The sequence below is a fragment of the Alligator mississippiensis genome, chromosome 3, assembly GCF_030867095.1.
Source record: "Alligator mississippiensis isolate rAllMis1 chromosome 3, rAllMis1, whole genome shotgun sequence".
NCBI classification, from domain to species: domain Eukaryota; kingdom Metazoa; phylum Chordata; order Crocodylia; family Alligatoridae; genus Alligator; species Alligator mississippiensis.
The window spans coordinates 257,922,303-257,941,799 of record NC_081826.1 but is presented as its reverse complement, the minus strand read 5'-3'; the positions used below and the strand labels follow the sequence as shown (position 1 = coordinate 257,941,799).

General features: G+C 41.0%; 1 protein-coding gene across 1 annotated transcript in view; it reads right to left on the bottom strand.

The window, feature by feature from the left end:
• Positions 1-347: 347 nt before the first annotated feature.
• CMYA5 (cardiomyopathy associated 5) overlaps positions 348-19,497 on the bottom strand; it is a 75,528-nt gene continuing 56,378 nt past the window's right edge. Inside the window, exons 12-15 of the mRNA XM_059723550.1 lie at positions 10,904-11,037; positions 9,444-9,543; positions 4,771-4,947; positions 348-3,584 (exon numbers count right to left, since the gene is read on the bottom strand). Of these exons, the coding sequence (XP_059579533.1) occupies positions 3,332-3,584; positions 4,771-4,947; positions 9,444-9,543; positions 10,904-11,037 (664 nt within the window). The 3' untranslated portion in view covers positions 348-3,331. The remainder of the gene's footprint in view (positions 3,585-4,770; positions 4,948-9,443; positions 9,544-10,903; positions 11,038-19,497) is intronic.

Here is a 19,497-nt window from a genome sequence, read left to right as displayed (position 1 = left end):
AGAGCAATGAATGGTGTAATCTCTGCTGCCTTTAGAAGTGCAGAAAGACTTCTCCTGTACTATTTTTGGTTTTTTTAACAAAGAGCAGAACTGAGCTTCTACTGTTTTAATGTAAGTTTAAATACAAAATACAGTCCTTCTGACTTTTTGCTATGAAATGTACCAAATCAAGGTTTTGAGGATTGTCATATCCATGTATCAGGATACTGTTTAACAGCTACTTCTATATATGGAGCTTGCCTGCCCTCACCTTGCTTATGCTATTGTTGGTGTTACATTAGAAATATATCCTTTGAACTGATCAGCTCCTCATCACTTATCCAAAATCCATATGAGCAGTAAATATCTATACTTTGTTCCTTGCTTGTCATAGATATTTCCTGACTGATGCAAAGAAAAATGTATATAAGCCAAATTAAAATATATTTTAATGAAATATACTTTTCACCATTTCTCCTTTCCAATATATATTTACTATTCTGTCACACACTGTTTTGAAGCAATTTTATAAATATATTATTTTTCACATATTTTTATAATACCGATTTGTACCACTTTATACTTAATTCCTTAGTGAATTAAGTTTATTCAGACCTGTCACAGAAAAAAGATGGAGACTGGTGAAATTCTGGCCCCAGTGAAGTCAACAGAGTTCTGTCATCGATTACAGTAAAGTTGGGATTTCATCAAGTATGTGGGTGAGCATAAAGACTTTATTAATTTATGACTCCATATGGCTAAGTTCTGCTCTTGTATAAACAGATTTAACTCAAGCAGAATTTGGCCCCATATCTACCAAGAAGAGTCACAGCTTAAAAAGCTATTGTTTACACTATATTTTATATATAAAGGCTGAGGCAAGCAGACAGCTCTGGATATACTATGAATGCAATGGGATCATCTGGGTTGATTATTACAGAAATGTTTTGGAATATGTTACCCTGGAAAAATGCTCCAGATCTTCTGTTTTCCAACAGGAGCAAACCAAGAACAAAAGTACAGAGCTAAACACCACTCAGGGTCAACTCCAGGCCACTCTCTGGGACCTTTGAAAGGTATAGCTTTTCAGAAAAAAGGAGGCAAAACTCTGATGCGGTAAACATTTTGGGCAGAAAATGTATCAAGCCCTATAAATACATTCCATTTCTTGGTATTATGCAAGTGTGCATCTGAGATCAAGCTGACCATTAAAGAAGTATATGTAAAAGTGTCAGCAAAGCACTATCCGGTAGTAGTTCTCCTGCAGAAACAGAAATATTTCTGTACAAGGTATATTTGTCTAAAAAGCACTTACATAGAACTAGCTGTATAACAATGTATGGTTTTTTTGGCTTTGGCTTTCCATTTTAATCCACTGTTTCCTCATAAATATTCCTGGGAAACAAACCAAACTTACTGGAAGTTTTAGTCTCTGATGAAAAAGCCATACCTATATGTTCATGTCATCCTAGTTCATCTCAATCCCCAGTGCCTGCTTGGCCATACAGTCTGTTAGTGTCAATCAGTTAGTTCCACACTGGGTACCAGCAGGCAGTTTCACACAGACAACCAGCAGGCAGGCACCAGCAAATAGACTAGGACAATGGAGACACCAGAAACTGGGAAAAACCACCAGAACTGGGATTCTTAGATTCAGTTTCAAGCCCAGCCCTGCTTTCTGCATGTGTTCAAACCTCCAATGGAATCATGGAAATTCTGGGAGATTTAGGGATGCGCACTGCCTCATCTCTGACCTAGCCTCTTAGCCTGCCACCACTTACCCTATTTAGGATTCGGTACCATAGTATACCCAACTGCCTTCAGCCTCCTCCTCTCCAGCTCTGACAATAAACTTATCCTTAATGCCCCTTTAATGATGGTTTCTCTTGAAACCATCCCAGGCCTTTTTCCCCACTATCCCCCATATTCTCATTAAATATTCTTTTCCTCAAGCCAATACAACCTATGGACCTCCTTCAGTTTCAATCCTCAATGAGTCAGTACTAGTCTTTTTTTTTAATAATAAAAGAAAAGTAAGGCATTTTAACTATAAAGAGATGCATAGGCTTAAATTATATGACTGTTTGCTCTTAGTATCCCACCTCACCCTTCCTTGTACCATTCAGCCCTTATTATTTGTTACCTCTACTCATGTCTATCCTAAAAGCAGAAAATAAAGGCTCTGGGACATGAAGCATGTATCGCTAGGGTGGTCTGAAACATCTAGCATAGTGCTGTTAAAATGATAAACAAATTAAACAACAGTAGCAGACTACCTACTGTGACCAGGAAAAGCAGAAGCCTTAATTGTAATTCATTTAAATACTAGCTTTAAAAGCAACCCCTCTCAGACATGTGGAACTCCACTAACTCCAGGGAGGACATAGTAGTTTAACTGAGATCAGGAGGGAGCCTGTTAGAGGAAACACACGCCACCTTCAGTAGAAACCAGAAGGGTAGGCAACATTGCTTGCTCTCCCTTCACATGAATCCATGCCTGATATTCCCGTGGCTTCACTGGCACCATCACTAATGAATATGGCCACTGGAGTAGCAGTGGAAGAAGCCACCCAATAATTTGTAAAGTGAATTGAAACACAGTTCTCTGACCTAAACTGACCAAGGGAAACCTGAGTTTATCTACTTCCCTTACTGTGCTGGCTTGGCCAAATTAAAACACCTCTTTGCCTTCTTATCCCACTATTTATATTATTTGTTATTTTTCAGTTTTCCACCTATTCAGCAGAAATGCAGATGGCTAAAAATCAACATTTTCTTGGTTTTAATATTTGAAGGGAAATATCCCTTTATCAGCACAAGATGCATTAACCCATTAAACGTTTCCACTGTAAAAATAGTTTCAAAGTCTTGAAATGATTTGCCTTGGATTTTAGTTATTATTTCCTGAGAAATGTTCAGTTGCCGTCATTTTGCTGAAAAGTCACTTGACATTTCAGTGACACACACTTATTTCATAAAGACGACCATCACTGGCTTAAAAGTATTCAGCTAGTACCATGATTATTTTCTGTCTAGTAATGACTGTAGGTCCTGTTCCTGAATTTACTTCTCTCCACCCCTATTGTTCAAGTTTAATACTAATCTTTTTTTTTTCCCTGAAATGACTCAATGCATATTACAAATGACACACTACACAAAAGGAAGTTTATACTCTTGTGGTCATGGCATTTGTGTATACAAGTGCTAACTACAAGTATGGGAAGTATAGGAAAGCGTGCACAATATCATTAAGAGAAAAACAGAAATCCCTCAACCCGGTCCTGTCCTTTCTTCCCTCCCTCTCCCCAAATCTAATAATTGTTTGTGTTCCAGGCAGTTTGAAAACAAGTGGTTAGCTGTGCTCCACAAACCCTGGCAGCTCCATTCCAGTGTGTACATTAAGTACTCCAGCCTTTTCCAGAACAAAGGCAGGGTGAGCATCCTCAGTAAATTTGTGCCTGATGGAGAACAGCACAAGTCCTCTCTCTGCATTGAAGAATAAAAGTCTCCCAACATCATAATCCAGCAGAATGCCAACCCTGGTTGGTGGTTCTGTCACATGAACGGTACTCATTATACCATTGTGGAAGAATTTATAGATGAAACTGTAGGTAACAGGAAATAGAAATATAATGAGAATCCATGCTACAGATTATTGGAAATAACCTGCTATCATTGTTATTGTCTAGGCCTTAAAAACTGCTGCCACTTGTACAAACCTTTATAAAGTGGACCTTGTCAAGTATGAAACCTTGCTACACTACATGTATATACTGACCTCTATGCGAACGAACCTCTTCATTAGTCATGCAGCATCTCAGAACTATCTTTCAATAAAGAAAAAATACTTTCAATTAAAAAAAAATCAATGCCCCCTATATTATTTCATGATTGTCAAGGCCAGTTATGATTTCATAAGGACTTCAGAGAGCTTAGTGCATCATATGATCAATCTCCGTTTTTTTCAAATATGCTATTTAGCTACCTGCTGTCCAGAGTTAAGATTAAATAAAAACTATACTATCCAAAGGCCAGCAGTGTTTTTACATGAATAACATGGTTATGTCCTTTAAAGCACTAAGTGGTCTGGGGCTGGCCTATCTGAGAGACACCCACTCTGTTCATGCTGTACTGCCACAACTACTGGTACACTCAAGCTGGTTTCCCTTTATTATAGAAGACCAGAGATGTAACAACCAGGATCTCTACCCTGGATGGCTGTGGCAGTAGCAGGGGACAGGCTGACTGCCGTGGTTGGGCCGGCAGCAGCTGCAACTGCCATTCTTCTGCTTCTCTAAGCAGGTGCCCAGGGCTGAGACCCCAGTTGCCCAGCACTCATTATGGTACTGTACAAGTGAGAGGCACCTGCCAGGGCTTTCTCTGTGGAAAGTGGGAGAGTGGAAATTATTCCCCCTTCCAGGACTAAAGTAGCCTGAAGGTTGTGGCCAGAATGTTCCTACAGCCATTTTGGGAGTGCTGGGGATTATATTCCCAAAATAATAAGGGACCAGGAAAGGAGCATTTTTGTATCTGTTCAGCTGGCTGGATACACCGAGTTGTGTTCACTTGTTCCTGCTGAATGTTTGCTTTCTGATGCGAATTGGTTATGGTATGATATGAACAATTAAGCTTCCAGTTGCCTAGCTCCTCCATATAAGGATTTTTTTCATAATCACTTAAATGTAACAAAATAGAAACAAACGTGTCTTGTCTTTTATCATAAGTAGTAAACCTTGCCATTCAAGTAAATGGCACAAAACTTCACAAGCACCTTGGCCAACTCAGTTTTACCTTGTGTGAGCAGAACAGCAATATATGCACCAAGACGAGTCACTCAGGCCCAGGATGCTGCCTTGGGGTGTGGAGCTATAGCAGATTCCAATCCTGTAGCTACTGCAGGCACTGGTAGTGGTTTCCCAGTAATGGAGGCCCCGAGCCGGCAGCTGCTCACCCAGCACAGATGGAATCCTATTGGCGGAGAGCAGAAGGCAAAGCTAGTATTGCAGCACACCGACTGCATGATGTCATGCTTTTGTTGTGGCTTATGCTCATTTTCAGTTTGTTGGGAAAATGACTTCATTCTTCTCACTCAAAATTTTCACCATAACAGACCTTAGTGACTCTCAGCAAAAAATAAGTGTGACATTATTTGCACATTGAGGCAGGCAGACTCTTGAGAATTTAAAACTTACATATTATTCCAAGTGATATGACATCCAGTAAGAGATTCTCAAGGAGGTAGGATACCATTTTCAAGAATGTCTAAGTGATTTTGGAGAAAACCTGTTTTCTGAAACGACCTAGGGACTAAGGACTTGTCTATACCAGGAAGTATTGCCACTTTAACTATCCTATAATGGCAAAATCCTCTGGTTCAGGCACAGCTATAACACTATGCTGGTGCTTACACCAGTACTGCTTTTTTCCATTTTGAGAAGTAAAATAAGGTGTATTGCTACCTAAGCAGCTATTCTTGAAGCATGGTCAGGGTTGAGACATACAAGAAGAGAGAAAAGCTCCACTCTATAAAGAACATGTATTAAGAGATAAACACGCTACACTAACAAGCAATGTGTTAATGATCTTGCTAAGTGGATGCTCTGTCCCAGAAAGTGTTGATCAGACAGCCCTTAGGGTCCATGGGACAGCATATAACCTCAGCGGTCTTGAACGCATGTCCAACCACTTTCTCTACACTCCTACCTTTATTAGCTTATCTGCTCGAATGCTTAAACATGCTTTATGATAATTTTCCTGTACCTATTGGCTTAAAACTCTACCTTTACACTCCCAATTATGTTTCACTCATGCCCATACAAGGTAATGTTTGTTACATCTCCTTCTTTGCACAACAGGATTACAAATTTTCATCTAAATTTAGCCATCACAAAATTTTAACCAGGCCTGCAAAGCTAGAGCAAAATTACTGATAAGCTCAGCTTTTCTAATTCACTAGGGCCTTAATAAGCTTCTGCAATGTAATGATGAGCTCAGCCTTAGCCTACTAATCTTTGCTGTGGAGAAGGGTGGAGACATGGAAAATGTGATTAGATGCTGACTGCAGCTTTTCGGCCTACAGTATTCATGACACCAGTATATCTGGATCCACTCAATGGCTGATATCAAAGTAACAGTAAAAGGGGGGGGGGGGGGAATGGCATTCTTCAATGACATAGCTACCCTAGTGCAATTTTTCTAATGTAGATAAGCACTTAAGAGTCAATGTGAAAATAAGGCTGAAGTTTGGTCAATACTACAAAATTTTGTCAGCATAGCTTTGTCAGTAAAACTTCAATATGGATGGAAGCACTATGTCAACAGAAAATAACTTCTGCTGATTTAGCTATGATCATTCTGGTGAAGGGGAGACAACTATGCCAGAAGAAAAACCCCTTCAGTTGGCATATGCCCCATCTCCAAAGAGAGTCTCTGCTAATGTAGCAGTAGCAGCTCAAGGGTTTTAGGCTTAGATATAACTTAGGAACTTTTGATAATATTATCCATAGTGCCCTCCAGCAGGGAAGCAAACTAAGATGTCCAGTCATTTCTAACTATGGTAAGAATAGTTCTTCTTAGGGCAAGAACAATGTTTAAGGTAGATGTCCTTAAGACCACGGACAAGAGCAAAGCCAATCAGGTAACTTATTTTCTGACCTTCTAGCAGTTTGATTTGCCATGGAGTTATCTCAGCACAGCCTTGAACTCCTTGCAACATTAAAAAATGTACCACCATTACTGACATTGGTATTTACTATTTTCTCCTTTGTGTGCCCTCAGCTTTATCAAAGTGCCTGGATAATCCAGACAGGTTTTCTTAATGTGAGGTTATAATAGGTTTTGTCAGTTTTCCACCTTTGTCTCTCTCGGCGTTAAAAACCACAATATAATATTTTAAAAATATATATTTTGTCAGAAACTATACCCCAGCCCCGCATGCGCCAGAGGTCTTCTAAGATTCTGAGCTGAAAGGGTTGGGACTGGGGCTTGATATATTGAAGTGAGCTTGATACTTTAACTTTGTACTTCTTTGAGCCATGAACACAGTCATGGGTAATAAAAACAGTCTTCAGCCTGCTTCAGCTTAAACCAGACTGCAATAAAAGAACAAAAGGATGGCTTATGCCAGATGAACCAGAAAACCTGGCCCATTTCCTCCTGTGTTCAGACAGTGGCTAGCACATTGTCAGTGCTGCCAGACTGGCAATTAATAAATATTATACAACAAACAACAGCAAGAATGATTTTTTCTGAATCTATTTCCCCAGTTTCAATATTTGTGTGGTAGAGCAGCCAGGAAAGCTTGCTGAACACGCAGAATGATTTATTAGAGGGTTTAAAAAAAATCAAATGTCATAAGCACATACAGTCTGAGATTGGTGCTTCTTGCTGTGGCACAAAGGAGTCTCATTCAGGGGATGCAGTTGCGATGGTTTTACTGCACAGCAGAGCTAAAATCATTCAGTGCCTAAAAATGAACTGTCAGAGGTAGAATGAGGTAGGGTCTTGCTCTCAGCTACAGAGACCTTCCGCTTACTCCAGCAGCCGTTCAAGTCCTGCCTTCTTTTTCTCTTCTTTTTTCTTCAAGGAACATACTTTGTCTCTGTTCCTTCTGGATTTGTCATAGGGTTATTATGAGGTTGGGCCTGGAGTAAAGTGTACTCCCTAAGCAGTCCCATTAAAAGGCAGTGAAAGTGATCCCAACAGTAGAGCTTTTTCAAGAGGAAGAGCTCATTTCCTCAGGCAGACCCATCAAGTAAACATAGTTTCCCTTTTTAATTCCTGGATCAACAGTCCTGAGGATCCATTGGTTGGCTGCAGGACCAGTTTACGCTGCAAGCTGTGTTTAAGGCACTATATTAGATGGCCTTGGCCCCCATAAAATGCTCAAGCAGAGGTATGGTTGAATTAAACTGTGCAGAACGACACGTGGAAATGTCATAAAGAGATTTGTGCCCTGTATCAAATAATCTCAACAGCATTATAGAAAACCTGACATAATTTGAAACTTATCTTTGTGTGTGTACACTAGTAGAGGTATAATTCCTTCATCCTCCCATAGAAGTTTTGTCTGAATACGGAAAGTAAGCCATGATCTTCCATATCAATTCCTCACTTACAGCTAAGTAAAGACAATGTTCAATATTGCCATTTGATTAAACATTTTCCACCCACTTGGTGCAAGGAAAACTCTTTTTGTGCAAAATAATAGGAATGGGTTGTCCAAATTCAGTTTTTGTACAGCTTTCATCAAACCAATAGAAAAACTGGGTTAGTTAAATTGCTGCAGTGATACACAGTAGGGCTGCTCAACCCCCACCTGGATCTAAATCTGACTTGTGGAGCCATGTTGTCTGGCTCATGGACTTTCCACAGTTCCAAAACTTTGGCAGTGGAGGAGCACTGGTAGTTAGTGTTAATTTGTGGTCCCCTGCTGCCAAAAGTCCAGACTCATGGGGAGCCCTGCAGGCTGGAAAACATAGCTCCATGGGCTAGATTGCAGGGTTGGGCCAGCACAGGTCTAACCAGTGCAGAGCCCGATCTGGGCATATGGGGCTGAAGCTGGCTGCCGTGAGGCCCAATCCAGGTGTGAAGGGCTGGATCCAACCAGCATAGGGTCAATCTGGGCTTGCAGGGACTGATCTGGGTATACAGAGCCAGATCTGGCCAGCACAAAGCCAGTCTGGGCTTGTGGGTCCTGGCTGCTGTGGGACCCGATCCAGGTTGAAGATACTCAGTACAGCCAGCATTGGATCCGATCCAGGCATGCAGAGTCTGATCTACCCAGCATGGCGCCTGATCTGTAGGGCTAGAACTGGCAGTGTAGATCCCAATCAGGGCACGGGAAGCTGGATGATTGACCCCTGCAGACTAACCCCATGCCTCTCATCTATCCCACTGATGGGCACCATGCAGTGCCAGATTTAGGCTTAAACTATGTAAACTATAGCTTAGGGCCTCACAATATGAGGGGCCTCTAAATAAGAAAAAAAACCCTGACTTAATATCAAATTTTATAATAATCAGCTGGCAAATAAAGGAGATAAAGGAGATATGGGAAAATGACTCTCTAAATATGGACATTTTCATTCTAATATGACAAAAATATACATATATATGGCTTCACAGTTATTATTCATATTGAGTTCATAAATTTGTTCAGAAATAACAATAATTCTTAAAATTTCATGAAAATCCATTTTCATGAATTTCATGGATTATTTTTATTGTATGGGGCCTCTTAAGATGGACATAGTTTAGGGCCTCGGCATATCATAATCCAGCACTGGCACCACTGATCCAGAGGGCAGACAGTCACTTAACATGAGGGGTTGTACCAATTCAACTAAACCCACTCTTCTACCATTTCAGTTCAATTAGTGTAAAAAATGTTTGTGGACTAAACAGAAAGTTTAGACCCAATATTAAGACATCAAAACTTCCAAAGTTGGGATTCTGATACTTACCCAATGAATTTAGTTTTCTTGGGAAGGCATATCACCATTTCATCAGACAACACTTGCAAAGCAGGATGAACGGTGTCACTGAGAAAGTGAAATCTAGTTCCTGTTGTGATTCATAACAGAGAAACACCAGTTCAGAGATGATTGCAGGGTTCATTTGAAATGAATTATAAAATCCCTAACAATGTAACAATTATTCCAGCCTAAAACTGATTCAGTTCTGTTTGCTGGCAGGTAGGAGCAAGAACCTGAATGCTGTACCCCTGAGCTTTATTAGCCTCTTCCTATACTCAATTAACATCAGATTCCTCCTCTTTTCATCCTGGGAGGAGATGTATGTTAGTACTAAGTCTTTAATCAGGACTTATACCTGTAGCAGCAGGTATCAGATTTCCCTGCTTCACACCCTCACACCAACCAATATAACATAGCAAGAAGAGTAGAAGCCACCAGTACTGACAAACAATGAGTTTTAGTAGTTTCCAACACTGCTAAAGACATTTCACAAATGAGAACCCAGAGGTTTTCAACTTCAATAACTTTTTTTTTTACTTAACTAGTATGATGCAGTTCCCCCAAACTATAGCAGAATCTTAAATCTGGTGTAGCACATTCAAAAATATTTCCTGATTGTATATGTGAATCTGCCAGAAATGCAGAGGTAAACACAGAGACAAAAACAGAGACACCCAAAAAAACTGAAATACTGGATATCAGGTTTGTTGTTGTAATTATTCTCCAAATGTCTTTAGTAATCTTGTAGCCAAAATCCTTTCCAGTTGCAATGGTAGTATTATGTCAAACAGGTCTGGGGTCGTAACAGAATAAAGCACTTCAGCAAATTCACCATGCAACAGGAATTCTCCTGACATTAAAAACCATTTGAAATGAATTATTTGCTAAACTGATATAGAGTTTCTGAGGCTTATTTGAATGAGTCTTTCATAACTTTTCCTGAAACATTAGAGCCAAATAGTTAAAAAAAAAATTAAAAAAAAAATGGAACCACAGATTTTCAGCTGTGTTTCAGGTGATTCTGTATAATGTGTGAATGAAATATTTTTTTGGTATATGCTAAACTGGATAACGCCAAACCATACTCATGTAAGGTGCCTAAAAGGCTGAAATGTTCACTGTTACAACTCCTAAAATGACTTATGAGTGGACAGAGGTAATGAATGCAGAAGTATTGTTCATAGGAGCTCTCCATTCTCGAGGGAAATTGTACAAAACTAAAGAATGATTTTGAGATCACACCCATATTATTCTGGCATAAATCCATTCACTTCAGCTGAGTTATTTCCAATTTATATTAATGTAATCAGATCAGAATCAGGCTAATTATGCTTCTGTAAATTGGTTACTTCTGAAAATCAAGGTTCAGTGTTAAATTGACATGATGCCATTTTTGAATGAACCGCACCTCCACACCATTGTTTTAATATAAAAAACTGTGGATCTACCTTTAGTTGAAATGAGGGCAGCTTCACTTTGTTCACTTGTCCCAAAAGAATTGGCAGCTCTCACATAGAAGAAATAATTCACATTGGGCTGCAGGTAAACTTTCAGTTCAGGTCTTCTTATTCCAGCGAAAGATCTAAATATGTTCAACAAGTTTCATAAGTAAAAATGCATACTAACATCTACATCAGAAAATGACAATTTATATGAATAGGTAAGTTACCTTAGATACCTCATACTATCTTTGAATGTTCCAGTGGTAGGCAGTGTAGAAAGACAGAGATGGAATACAGTCCTAGTAAATAGATGGACTGATCTTTCTTTTTTTTAAATTCAGATTATGTGGCATTTCTGCAGTTTTACCTACAATTTTTACTTACTTTATTTGCTCCTTTATTGGATTATATTATTTTAGATGACTAGATTCTGTGTTGCCTTGCACCTGGTATAGTCATTTAATCTATACAAATCTCATTCTAAGTTAGGAGCATTTTACAGCCACTTTGTATTCACTTGCACAGATCTAAGTGATTCTATCAGATGCACGGCAATGGAGACTCAGCCCTCCTGATTTTTGTTGGCTGCTAAATGAATGAGTTAATGAAGAAAAAGAACCTTTAATAAATGCAGCTGCATGAGAGCAAGGAGACCAGAATGATTGTGGAGATCCTACTTGCAGAGTACACACAGAAATGCATGCTTCTTTTATTGTGGGCTCTTATTTTCCAAATCATTCAACAATACAAATTGGGATTCTCCTCCCTTCCTGCGCAGTGCCTTTTAACTGCGCAGTATTAGGAGAGCTGTGCTTTGGCACAGTGTCCTAGATTAGCTGATTCTGCCCATTATAGTTCCTCAAAAGCTGCTGTCCTCACCTCCTCCACTACAGGCACCACCACTATGCATTACCAGAAAACTTCTTCACAGATGCTTTGATGTTCTGCTGAAGGCACCACAGATATCTAGAGAAATGCAGACTTGACTTTATATGGTGCCAAAACTGAATTGGGCTTACTTTGCATTTACTCATTTCCTGGTTCCAGATTTTCAAAACCCCACATAAGGGGTGAGCTGTAAAGAATATGCATATACCCACTCAATGCATGAAACCCAGTATTTGAGTGCTCAGTAAGCATCACCCTACATAGTTTAAGTAATGTTGCCCACAAGTACCAGTTGGCATGTGCCACACAATTAGCCACCTTTCAAGTGTAAATGCAGGTGTTTATCTTCAAATGTCTGCCCCTTTGGGTAAAGCCTGCCCTCTGCTCCATGCAGTGAGAAAGCACCTGCAGCGGAGCATGTGCTTCTGCTGTACAAGGATGAGCAGGGGTTTTATTCTGCACAAGGCCCTTGTGTAGCAAATCCCCTGTGTGTGGAGAACAACTACAGAGGGGAACTCCTTGGGCAGGTCCAGACGAGCATTCATATGCGGTATGCAGCACTGCAGATCTATCTGCAGCACTGCACACCGCACCTGCCACACATTCAGGCGTTCCCTGCATCGCTAATTTGCACTGCAGGGTTGGGTTTTGACACTGGGGGATCCCTGTGTCAAAAAAAACACCACCTGAAAAAAGCAGGGCAGCCCACATGGTAGCAGCATGCACAGCCTGAAACTGGAGTTTGGCTAGCCAGAGCCACACTCTGACTGCTTGCCAGGCTCTCTGTTGCTGGATTGCTGCTGCTGGAGCCCCGGGAAGCCCCCCAGATCCCAGTTAAGGCTTCTGGAGCCTCAAGTGCTGGGCCCAGCCTTCCCTATCCCACTCAGGACAACTTGCTGCCTACCAGAGTACACTTGCATGGGCTTTCCCCAGGGACAAGGAGCAGCAGCACATTTGCTGCTGCTTTGTCCCCGAGGAAAAGCATGTGCACACTCATCTGGATACACTGTTTTTGTCTGCCTGCTGTGTGAGGTTCAGAGAAGTGCCCTGAGCAGGTCTCTTTAGCCACTGGACTGTCAAAACCTCCACAAAAAACTCTGAAGCTTTCCTGAAACATGGAAAAGTATTTCATCTACATACAGCCAAGGATTCCTCCTTAGCTTGACAGTTACTACACAATTTCTCAGCGCCCAGTCTGGTTATTTAGGCCAGGTGCTAGAGCCTGAACTTGGAGCACATCAAAATTTTCCTCCAATGGAAGCCAGGAGAAGATTCTTTACTTGGGACACTGTCGATTAGACCAGACTGCTTTCAGTACTGTAATACATGCCATTGTGCTGGAACTAGAGCACCTTTTCCAGCACTAGTTTGCCTGATTTCATATTATATCAGACAGGCAAGCCCTGTTCTCAAGTAAGACCATGGCTGTCGATTTACAAAAACTGTTTTTCCCCAGATGCTCCACCAGAGAGCAATACAAACTGAAGAATGATCGGTGTTTGACAATTAGGATTTTTACATCCATGCTTCAGCCTTGTTTATCAGATATGCACAAAGTCCAGCAGTCCTCACACATTCCTGACTAAGGCAAACTCCAATTTGCTTCAAAGGGAGCTGTGTGTTGATAAGGAGTTCAGGACTGCCACCTACAGCAGTACTAGCTAATTTGTTTCAGTGGCTGCATCACAGTTTTTGCAGTGGTGTTTGCTGTTTAAAAAAGTAAGAGAAAAATCAGTAAGTCCTTCAATAGGACTTCCAATCAGAAAAAAACTTCAAATAATTTAGAGTTCTTATATCATCAGAACCTCTTTATAACCTTGTTAATGAATGAAGGATACTAATAAGCTAAGCTAAACCTGATGGAGAAGAGACCAATTGCTGTTACCAAGTACATGACCAAGACCTAGAGTCAACGAGGTATTTAAGCCTGTATTTAACTTGAAGTCACAATGGTGTATGGTCACTGGAAGGTTTTGTGGAAATAGTGTCACTGGAAGGGGGTTGAATAAGGAGGTGGTGGTCTTCTGACACGCGAGAGGAAAGAGGCTGGCCCAAGTATGGGGGAAACATGGAGAAAGGGATTATAAGAGTATAAGATGAGAAGTGCTCAGAAGAGAGGCTGTGGAAGCCCAGATTCAGGGAGAAGGGGAGCTCAGGAAAGTCTTGAAGTAAATTCTCCAAACTTTCTAGCTTGAGCAAGTTAGGAGCTGGGGTACCCGGTTATATTCAAATGCTATCCTGAGATCCCTCTATTTTTGGAGGTGAATTCATTTTTCACTGTTCTCCATTAAACAGTTCTGTAAAAACAAGCAAAGAACACTAGCAAGGGGGAGTTTTCCTCAGGCTCTTAAGAGTAATGAAATTAGGATATACTGAGGTACATACAAAAATGGAAAAAAACCTCTCTCGCACAGTAATCACTTCTGCAAAATGCCTTACTGTTTTCATTGGCAGATGCCACAATAATCATTGCCATCCATGAAAGTAGATCTCCTTTACTTTTGCATCGTAGATCAATTATTTGATATATCTTCAACATCTAATCAAGGGAAGTATATAGCTGATCATTCTGAGTAGACCTAGAAGCCCGCTGCAATGTCCCCACTCTAGAACCAGAGACCCCAAATCCAGGGGTTCAGTTCATTATAGAGTAGCATCAGCCATCAAATTTAGACTTAGACTTCTTCCAAGTATGAGCATGTTTTAATTCATTGTTTGGGTCCATCTTTACATTTGTGATCACAATATTTCACCTGCACCTCCGATTTAATTGCAGCACAAAGTCATCTGGCCTCTAAGCAGACCTACTCTGGAACGCAGCGGTCAGATTTTCCAATAAATGTGCTGTGTTTAGTAATCTATTTTATCTAGCTTTAAGCTTCCTAAGAAAAAGAGCTCATAATTTTTAGCTGAGATTAAGGCTTAAAATAACAGTCCTGCTAGTACCAACTAATGAAACAGGGTATGCCAACAAGATGGAATTTTGTTGCAACACAGATACCTTGAAGCAGCTCTAGACTCACTACAGGGTCCGCCCCAAAGAAGAAATCAGTCTTTGTGTGTTTCTGGTTTTATTTGGGTGCAAAGGGGGAGGAAAGCTGAGCTACTGAGGGCCCCAGTACCTTAATCAGTTCTTTTAGTTGGTGGTGTTTAATGTTGGCTCTGCAATTGGAAATACAAGCTAAAGGTTTGATTATTGCTTAGCATACACTGATATACAGCTGGCATATGGGAGGGGAAGACGTATTGCTACCATCCTGATTGTGCTAAGGAAAAAGCTTGCTTCGCTTCCGAGCCCCTGTAACAGTCACTGATGCTAGATCTTCCTTAAAGTAGTATAAGCTGTTGAACCATGTAATTTTCTGTCACAGAGGGAAGGGAAATCAATCTAAAGAAATATGCTGAGTGTTTTGGCATATAGTCCCTGTTTAAAATATGTGTGCCCACTTTGCTGATGATTGGAAATGTGGCAATGTTATTGTATTCTCAACTGATGAAACGTCCTGGCCCTTTTCCAAAATGGTTTTATTTTTAGGTTTCACACTGTCCCTACAACACATTTGTAACACGATACAACATGCAAGGAACAAAAATTGAAAGAATGCAAGATGTTTAATGTTTTTTCATTTTCTTTTCCAGTCTTCCTCTTTAGAATGAGAAATTTATGTTTCAAAGCTGGGCTCTCCATTTCATGCACTATATTTATCACTGTTTGAATTAGAGGAGGAAGGAGGCACATTATCATTCACCTTTAAATTGGTGAGCAAGGTTCTCTCACCTGAGTCTGACTGATGTGGTTCAATGCTTGTAAATTGCCTATCACATTAGAGATTTTCCTGATTCAGGGGAAATCTGATTTTTTCCCTCCATGCCAATAATTTAAAGGAATACTTTCTAACATAGCATAAGCCTAACATAGCGCATAAGAGTGCCCTCAACATTGTAAATAGCTGTTTTCCCTTACAGTAATCCACCAGTGACACCTTACATCTAGAGCTCTGCTGTCATCATTAATATTCAGCAGACTGGGCATGGTGAAAATGGAGAATGATCGTGTGGCTAAAGCAAAGGCCAAGGAATCAGGTGATCTGAGTTCCATTTTCTGCTCTGCTGTGATCTCCAGAACTCATTATTTTCACAGGTACCCCGTCTTACATTTTGACTTCAGAGGAGTTATACTTTAGTTACCCCAGCATAGCTGAAAGCAAAAATAAGCCCTTGGTGCATGATTTCATGCAAATAACCTAAGATCACATTTTAAAAAATATCTCTCAATTAAGGCAGACAAGGTTCCTTGGGTGAATTTGATATCTTTTATTAGACCAACCCAAATGGTTGGAGAATAGTTATTAAGCAAGCTTTCGGGTTCAAAAACCCTTCGTCAGGCTAAGGACGCTGCAGCAGTTGCTGCGTGCTCTTCCTGAATGGAATGAAAAGTAAAGAAGCCAGGGGCTGGGCTGGGGAGTCAGTTGCCGGGCAGATTGTAATGTATCAAAAATCCAATGTCTATGTTTAGTCCCTGATCTCTAGTATCCAGCAGGTTGATGAAATGGAGCTCATAGGCTCGTCTCTGGGAAGTGTTGTGTAAGTTTCCCTTGAGGATCAGGACTGAGAGATTGGAGAGAGAGTGGCCCTCCTGTGAGAAATGTGCCCCCACCGGTAATTGGGTGTTTCTGTCTTTGATGGATTTCCGGTGTGCGTTCATTCTGGTGCGCAGTTGTTGTCTGGTCTCTCCTACATATCTTCCATCACGGCATTTGGTGCATTGGATGAGGTATACTACATTCCTGGAGGTGCAGGAATGTAGAGCTCTGTTCTCCACCACCCCCACTATTACTACACCCCACAACAGAGCCATCAGCATCCCAGGATCTTACAGCTGCACCTCCAGGAATGTAGTATACCTCATCCAATGCACCAAATGCCCTGATGGAAGATATGTAGGAGAGACCAGACAACAACTGCGCACCAGAATGAACGCACACCGGAAATCCATCAAAGACAGAAACACCCAATTACCGGTGGGGGCACGTTTCTCACAGGAGGGCCACTCTCTCTCCAATCTCTCAGTCCTGATCCTCAAGGGAAACTTACACAACACTTCCCAGAGACGAGCCTATGAGCTCCATTTCATCAACCTGCTGGATACTAGAGATCAGGGACTAAACATAGACATTGGATTTTTGATACATTACAATCTGCCTGGCAACTGACTCCCCAGCCCAGCCCAGCCCAGCCCAGCCCCTGGCTTGTTTACTTTTCATTCCATCCAGGAAGAGCACGCAGCAACTGCTGCAGCTTCCTTAGCCTGACGAAGGGTTTTTGAACCCGAAAGCTTGCTTAATAACTATTCTCCAACCATTTGGGTTGGTCTAATAAAAGATATCAAATTCACCCAAGGAACCTTGTCTGCCTATGTCCTTAGACCAACACGGCTACAACCTAAACCCCTCTCTCAATTAAGAAACCCTTGGCTCTTACATAATCCCTGGACCATCACAGCTATAACATCACTCTAACACTCTCAATCTTGAATGACTCCAGTTTGGGGTCACTCAGAAACCACTCTGATCAAGGGATCAGATCCAGGGTTGCCATTCAGCTCACTGATAGTACTAGTTTTGCCTTTAGGAGTCTTTACATCACAGGTGTCAAACATATGGCCCATCAGCTGGATCCGGCCTATGGAGCCCTATAACCTGGGGTCTTGGACTGACCCCATGCACCACGTAGGGCATGAGGAGCTGATCTGGCACATGGGCTAAACAGAGCTCTGCAGGCCCTGTACGCAGCACAGGGGGCCCAGGGTGTGGCATGCATGCAGTACCCTGCCAGACTGGCCCTGCATGCCGGCTCTGGTGCACACAGACAGCCTGGGGCCTGATCCAGACTGACCCTGGAGCCAGCATACAGACCTGGTCCAGGGCAGGTGTCACATGCCGTTCTACAAGTTAAATCTATTTTGTATAAAATAGAACTCTTAAACCTGCCTCCTGATAATTCAGTAAGTACCCCAGTGAGACTTCACAGATCTTCTTCATGATCTCAGAGACCTTGCTCATATCCCTCTTCAGCCTTCTCCTTACCAAAAAAGTCATTAAAAAGTCATTCTTAGTACTGCAGCTGCTCCATATCTCATCTTTGTTGTTCTTCTCTTTTCTAATTCTACCACATCCTTTTTAAGATGTGGAGCCCAGAACTGCACACAGTATTCAAGATGTGGGTGCACCATGGATTTATACAGTGGTATGATGATGTTTTCTGTTTTGTTTTCAGTTATTTTCTTAGTAATGCCCCCAACAATTTATTGTCATTTTTAGTTGCCATTGTGCACTGTTTGAGAGAACTATCTACAATGATTCCAAGGTCTCTGTCTTGAGTCATACTGGTTAGTTTAGTGTATGTATTGCTAAGAATATTTTTTCCCCATGTGCATTACTTTGCACCTGTTAACACTGAAATTCATCTGCCACTTTTCTACCTATTCCTTCAATGAAGATCTCTTCCTTGTTACCTTTGATGGAAGTCTTAATATAACTGAATGGGCATGGAGACTTCAGTGTTAGAAACGGTCCCCTCCAGTTTATGGTTCAAACATACCGGCATGGAGGTTTGACCCACTGGTCCCATATACTATACCAATTTCAGTTTCTAGTAGTGTCACTGTCCCACTGGTCACAAGGATGAATTTTACTCAGAAAAAAACACTTACTTCCACTTCTTATGAATTTACCACATACTAATTTTTGTTTCTAAGTCTAACAGATTTCTCATGTGATACATGATTTCTATCTGAACAGCCCACACAGCTAATCCCTGGACTATATTTCTCTCAGTTTTCCATCATCCACCCACATCTCCATTGACTCCTTAACACAGAAGAGGCTGAACAGTGAGAAAACAGCAGAGCTATGGAAATTGAAAGAAATATTTCAAGGCCACATATCCTGGAAAAGGACTTAAGAAAAGCAAGACAGTGCAAGGAGGAGCTTCATAAGGTCCAACACAGCCAGGAAGGAATCTTTCGCCAACCCAAGAGCAGATTAGGGATGCAGGAAGTCTAAAAGAGTCCTACATCAAATATTTTCCCTTCCATGTGAAAAGCTGAAGGAGGGAGGGAGAAAATCTCTAAGAGGATTTATTTGCCAAGGTTCCCCCAGTGTTTCCATTGTGGAACCAGGCACCTACACATGTGCCAGACATCTGCTTTAACACGTGCTAATTAGCATGATTAATTGATCTTCTGGAGCATGCTAATTAGAACACCCTTCTAATAGCTGAGACTCCTTCTTCTAGTTTCCAACCTAAATTTATTTATGGCCAGTTTGTAGCCATTTTATTTTTGTACCTGTATTATTCCTTAATAAGAATAATGTGGTGCTTTGCGTGGAAAGTAGCAAGGGCTGGATTGTTTTTGTATGCAGAAGTCTTTTGACCTAGGATAGGGAGGAAGATTTAGCTATTAATTATTTTCTTAGAAGATGTTTTGGTTTTGAGAGGGGGCTTGGTTTGGTTTGGTTTGGTTTGGTCTGTTTGTTTATTTAACAAATTACTTGGCCTCCCCACTTGGATATGTTTTCTATTGAAAAATGTAGAGTATGCATGCTATCAACTATTATTATTTGTATTTCAGCAACCCACAGAACCCTGATGCAGTCAGGATCTGCTACCCCATTGAGCTAAGTGCCGTATAAACACAACATGGGCCATGT